This window comes from Rhinopithecus bieti, unplaced genomic scaffold (assembly GCF_001698545.2).
Source record: "Rhinopithecus bieti isolate Rb0 unplaced genomic scaffold, ASM169854v2 scaffold_72, whole genome shotgun sequence".
Lineage (NCBI taxonomy): Eukaryota > Metazoa > Chordata > Mammalia > Primates > Cercopithecidae > Rhinopithecus > Rhinopithecus bieti.
The window spans coordinates 906,103-912,593 of record NW_016803042.1 but is presented as its reverse complement, the minus strand read 5'-3'; the positions used below and the strand labels follow the sequence as shown (position 1 = coordinate 912,593).

Genomic DNA, 6,491 nt, shown 5'->3' with positions numbered 1-6,491 from the left:
AAAAAAAAAAAAAAAAGAAAAAAAAAAAAGCAGCTGTAGACAATATGTAAACAAATAAATGGGAGTGTGTCCCAGTAGAACTTTCTACACAAAAATAGGTCGTGGGGTGGATTTGCTCCAGAGTACATACTATTGTTGGACAACCTCTGGTCTAGGCCATCAGTTTAACAAAGACTGCAGCATAACAGGTCTACAGTGCAAACTAATGTCTCCAAATATAAGCTTATCACATAATCTGGGGCAGTCAGAGGGTTGGTTGAAATACTAGGAAAGGTTGGAAAGAGGTGTCCTATGTTGTCCAGGGAAGAAAAAGGAAAGGTCGGGAGGAGGATGACTTTACAGTATGTGTGTGTGTGTGTGTGTGTGTGCGTGCGTGTGTGTGTGTATTTTTTTTTTAGACAGAGTCTAGCTCTATTGCCCAGGCTGGAGTGCAGTGGCACAACCCTGGCTCACTGCAAGCTCTGCCTCCCGGGTTCACGCCATTCTCCTGCCTCAGCCTCCCAAGTAGCTGGGACTACAGGCGCCTGCCACCATGCCCAGCTAATTTTTTATTTTTTTTATTTTTAGTAGAGACGGGGTTTCGCCGTGTTAGCCAGGATGGTCTCTATCTCCTGACCTTATGATCCGCCCGCCCCAGCCTCCCAAAGTGCTGGGATTACAGCCGCGAGCCACTGCACCCGGCCCGACTTTACAGTATTTAAGCAGGCCTGGAAGAAACCATGACACAAGAAAACACACTGTTGTCCGAAGAATTTCCAAGTTGCCTTTCTTATAACCACACTGAGGGCAATCCTTGCTTCTCCTTTCATAAGGGGGTAAAGGCCCTTCTGATTTCCATACTCCTTAATCCCAAGTCACCTGCAAAACAGTTAATCATGTTGAGCGTGCTTTTATGGATGCCTCTCTTCCTCTACACTTCATCCTGTTTCCCCCTGCTTCCTTGCTAACAATTGAGATTCCTATAATCAGAGAATGAACCTTTCATTTCACTACCAGAGATAAAGTGAAAAATGCACATTTTTGCTTGGGGTAACAACCTAGTTGAAATGCAGTCAGTCAGCAAGTGTAAAGGAAAGGTGGCTGGATCCTGTAGTGTGGGAAAGGTTGTTTGCTAGGTGGAAAAGGTTGAAGAGAGCCAGTCACAGGGCAGGAGCAGCAAACTCAAATGACCACAAGCAGCTCATAAATAGCATTAAGCATAAGATGTAAAGAAAAAGTAGAGGCCAAATGCAGTGGTTCACGCCTATAATCCCAGCACTTTGGGAGGCTGAGGTGGAAGGATTGCTTCAGTCCAGGAGTTTGAGACCAGCCTGGGCAACATGGTAAAACCTTGTCTCTACAGAAAAAAAAGAAAAAGAAAAAGAAAGGAAAAAAAGGAAAAAAGCCAAGCATGGAGGTATGCGCCTGTGATCCCAGCTACCCAGGAGGCTGAGGTGGGAGGATTGATTGAGCCTGGGAGATCAAGGCTGTAGTGAGTTGTGATCAAGCTACTATACTCTAGCCTGGGCAACAGGGCAAGACCATGTCACAAACAAACAAACAAAAGAAAAAGTGGATGCAAAAGGAACAGCCAGTGCTCACTTACAGGTGATTTTTGTCTTCTGTGAAGGTAGGCCCGGTGTTGCCTGAATTTTTTATTTTTTTATTTTTATTTATTTATTTTTTTTGAGACAGAGTCTTGCTCAGTCGCCCAGGTTGGAGTGCAGTGGCGCAGTCTTGGCTCACTGCCAGCTCCGCCTCCTGGGTTGCCGCCATTCTCCTGCCTCAGCCTCCCGAGTAGCTGGGACTACAGGTGCCCGCCACCACACCCCACTAATTTTTTTGTATTTTTAGTAGAGACAGGATTTCATCATGTTAGCCAGGATGGTCTTGATCTCCTGACCTTGTGATCCGCCAGCCTCGCCTCCCAAAGTGCTGGAATTACAGGCGTGAGCCACCACGCCCAGCCCAACTTTTGAATTTTTTAAAAAAGAAGTTAGAAGTTTTCAAATGTTTGTGAAATCATCGGTTTTCTAAATATTGGCAATCAATTCCAAAAGTTTTATAACATGTTACAAGCCAAATAAAGCACATCCATAGGCTCGACGGTCTGTGGGCACCACTTGTGATCTCTGCTGTAAAGCATCTGATATCTGAATTGGTGGAAGGGACATGGGAGCACACACCTGCCCGGGGAGCCCACTAGAGTACAGAATGCAAACACAGGGACACATGCCTTTGAGCAGGTCGCTGATAGCCAGGGGCTGTCAAGTTATTATGTGTCCCAGGCCAAGTAATAAGTTCTTGGACTTTTGAAAAGTTATTTCATTTCCCTGCCATCATGTTTGTAACATGCGTTTATAGTGCCCAGTTATCATTTTTCCCAAAGTGTGATTTTTCTCCCATGAAGTACTCATCATCTTAAGTAATGTAGTTGATATGAACCCAGAAATTCCTACTTGATTAGGAGGCAGTTATTGGTAGTATGCCATTGATAGATTTGTTAATTTTTTGTTATATTTATTCAAATGCGTATTCATGGTAGAACAATTAGCACTTTCTAGTTTTCATTCTAAATAATGGACATTATAAATAATGGTCTCCAATATTGTCTCTTTTGAGTAATTCTATCAGGGACATGTTGAAATTCCAATGACTTTTTTTTTTTTTTTTTTTTTTTGCCTTAGAGGCATGTTTTGTACATAATATTTTTTTTTTTTTCTTTTTTTCTCAAGACAGAGCCTCACTTTGTCACCCAGATTGGAATGCAGTGACACTGTCAGGTCTCACTGCAGCCTTGATCCCTGGGCTCAAGTGATCCTCCCACCTCATCCTCCGGAATAGCTGGGACTTTAGGTGCATGCCACCACACCTGGCTAATTTTCTTATTTTTTGTAGAGATAGGGTTTNAATTTTTTGTTATATTTATTCAAATGCGTATTCATGGTAGAACAATTAGCACTTTCTAGTTTTCATTCTAAATAATGGACATTATAAATAATGGTCTCCAATATTGTCTCTTTTGAGTAATTCTATCAGGGACATGTTGAAATTCCAATGACTTTTTTTTTTTTTTTTTTTTTTCCCTTAGAGGTATTTTTTTTACAAAAAGTTTTTTTTTTTTTTTTTTTTTTTTTCCTTAGAGGCATGTTTTGTACATAATATTTTTTTTTTTTTCTTTTTTTCTCAAGACAGAGCCTCACTTTGTCACCCAGATTGGAATGCAGTGACACTGTCAGGTCTCACTGCAGCCTTGATCCCTGGGCTCAAGTGATCCTCCCACCTCATCCTCCGGAATAGCTGGGACTTTAGGTGCATGCCACCACACCTGGCTAATTTTCTTATTTTTTGTAGAGATAGGGTTTCATTATGTGGCCCAGGTTGGTCTCAAACTCCTGTGCTCAAGCAATTCACCTGCCTTGGCCTCCCAAAGTGCCGAGATTACAGGCCTGAGCCACCGTGCCCAGCCCTCATAATTCATTTCACACACCATAGTGTGGTGAGCACATTCTTTCACTGAAATAACAGTATCCATATTCACATATACAACTAGCATTGTTAGAAACATCTGCTATACGTATGTCTCTATGAGTTGCATTCTATTACAGCACCACAGTGTTCCAGTGACCAGTGAGTGCTGGTTTACCATCAGATTTCATTGTTCCCTTCTGACAGTGTATTTCTCAATTTTTACCTGGGCCCAGTGCTGCCCAGAGTAAAGGCTACATTCTTCACTCCTCCTGACAGCCAAATTGCATAAGACTAGTACCAGCCAATGGTATATAACAAGTGATGTGGGTAACTTTTAAAGAGAGAGTGTGCCCCTTATTTCATCCCACCACTTAGAACATTATCAAATGGCAAGCCACCTTAGATAGTATGGTTTGGCTAGAAGGCCATACAACAACAGAGAAAGAGCCTGTCTCCTGGATGACCTTATGGAGCAGAGATTCCCTACTAGTCCTTGACTGTCTACCTCCATACTGTTACATAAGGGAAATACTTCTGGCCGGGCGTGGTGGTTCACACCTGTAATCCCAGCACTTTGGAAGGCTGAGGTGGGCGGATCACAAGGCCAGGAGATCAAAACCGTCCTGGCTAACACAGTGAAACCCCGTCTCTACTAAAAAATACAAAAAACGAGCCGGGCGTGGTGGCGGGCGCCTGTAGTCCCAGCTACTCAGGAGGCTGAGGCAGGAGAATGGCGTGAACCCGGGAGGCGGAGCTTGCAGTGAGCTGAGATCCGGCCACTGCACTCCAGCCTGGGCGACAGAGCAAGACTCCGTCTCAAAAAAAAAAAAAATACAAAAAATACAAAAAATTAGCTGGGCGTGGTGGCGGGCGCCTGTAGTCCCAGCTACTTGGGAGACTGGGCAGGAGAATGGCATCAACCCAGAGGCACAGCTTGCAGTGAGCCGAGATTGCGCCACTGCACTCCAGCCTGGGCAATAGAGCGAGACTCCATCCCCCCCAACAAAAAGAGAAAAACTTCCATCTTGACTAAGTCACTCTTGTTTAGGTGTCTGTTACATCAGCAAGCTTACATCCCAGCTAAATCTCTACCCTAATCTTTGCAAGACAAACCATTGCATTGAGATTATGTAAAGGGAAGTGGGGGGAGAAAGAGAAATATATGATGATGATACTGGTCAATGTTCCCTATTCTTCAGTTTTTAAAATATTTTTTAAAATTCAAGTTCAAACTAATATATATGCTAAAATAAATATGAAATTAAGCACATAGTTTCTATTAGCATCTAATATCATGATTACTTTATTGTACTTTTTCTAGTTTATTTTTTTACTCCTCGTTGTTCTTTATTCAGCCAAATACACACTGAACAGCAGACTTCTGTTTTAAACACCATGAGGGAACGCTGAAGCACTATGAGGAGCAATGAGGTGGATAAAAAAATACTTCCTTTCTCTAAGAAGATTACAGTGTACTTGTGGAGATAAAATGTTTCTTAAAAGGTGGCATGTGATAAGTGCCATGGAAAAGATCCCAAGGAGGCATGTTGGCTCAGAGAAGTTACCCCTGTCACCCGCGGGCCTTCATGAGGAAGAGGTTGTTTGAGCAGGTTTATTTTGATTGCAATTCAAAAGAATATTACCTCACTAACAATATATGGCCAGGTGCAGTGGCTCACACATATAATCCTAGCACTTTGGGAGGCCAAGGCCGGAGGACTGCTTGAGCTCAGGAGTTCAAGAGCAGCCTGGGCAATACAGTGAGACCCGTCTCTGCAAAAAAATAAAAATAAAAAACAGTAAAATAGCCAGGCATGGTGGCACATGCCTGTGATCCTAGCTACTTGAGGGGCTGAAATGCGAAGATCACTTGAGCCCGGGAGGTTGAGGCTGCAGTGAGCCATGATCATATCATTGCACCCCAGTCTAGGCAATAGAGCGAAACCCTGTCTCAAAACAAACAAACAAAAACAATGTTGGTATTTTTTGTTACTGGATAGTTTATGTAACTGTTCTTTGAGATTCTGTCTATCCTTTAAGCACATAACAATGATCTTTACATTTTCATCTTACTCTCAAACATTTTACTGAGATTATGTTATTATGATCGTTCAGCAAATTTATCTCTGGATATAAAAATTTCTTCATTATTAATAAGGAATTAAAACAAAGTAATGGTGATGATACAATCTTTTCTTAGATTGCGAATATTCTCATAAATTGTTACAAAAAATATTCCCTATTTATTAGGCAAACAGTGCCCCCTTTTGACCACTGGATCCTATAAAAGAAATCCTAAGACAATAGACTTTTCATCTCTGCTAAAAATTTAATTATATAGAGAGTTATATAGATTTATATTATATCTAATTATATATAGCATATTTATGTTATGTCACTGTAATATGTAATTATGTATTTTATATATAGTATATAATTTCTAAAGAAACTATCTTATATAACTTTAAGGATATACTGTGTGCTTTTTATTATTTATCTTTTAGACTCATGTTAAACGATTAGGTCCACTAGAGTGTTTAATGGCAGTTTTGTAAGATCCACATTTTAGTTTTATGAATCTTCTTTATCCCGTCTGATTCAGGTTGAATACGAAGGCTTAAAGCATGAGATTAAGCGATTTGAGGAGGAGACGGTACTGCTGAACAGCCAGCTGGAAGATGCCATCCGATTGAAAGAGATTGCTGAGCACCAACTAGAAGAAGCCCTCGAGACTTTAAAAAATGAAAGAGAGCAAAAGAACAACCTGCGGAAGGAGCTCTCCCAGTATATCAGCCTCAATGATAACCATATCAGCATCTCAGTAGATGGACTCAAATTTGCCGAGGATGGGAGTGAACCAAACAATGATGACAAAATGAACGGTCATATCCATGGGCCTCTTGTGAAACTGAATGGAGACTATCGGACTCCCACCTTAAGGAAAGGAGAGTCTCTGAACCCTGTCTCTGACTTATTTAGTGAGCTGAACATTTCAGAAATACAGAAATTGAAGCAGCAGCTTATGCAGGTAAGAACTTTGT

The 6,491-nt window shown here is 41.5% G+C and overlaps 1 protein-coding gene across 6 annotated transcripts in view; it reads left to right on the top strand.

Moving 5' to 3' along the window:
- Positions 1 to 6,491, top strand: part of BICD1 (BICD cargo adaptor 1) — a 282,996-nt gene that overhangs the window by 194,748 nt on the left and 81,757 nt on the right. For all 6 annotated transcript variants that reach the window (XM_017887352.1, XM_017887432.1, XM_017887292.1 and 3 more), the window contains exon 4: positions 6,053 to 6,478. In XM_017887352.1, the coding sequence (XP_017742841.1) occupies positions 6,053 to 6,478 (426 nt within the window). The remainder of the gene's footprint in view (positions 1 to 6,052; positions 6,479 to 6,491) is intronic.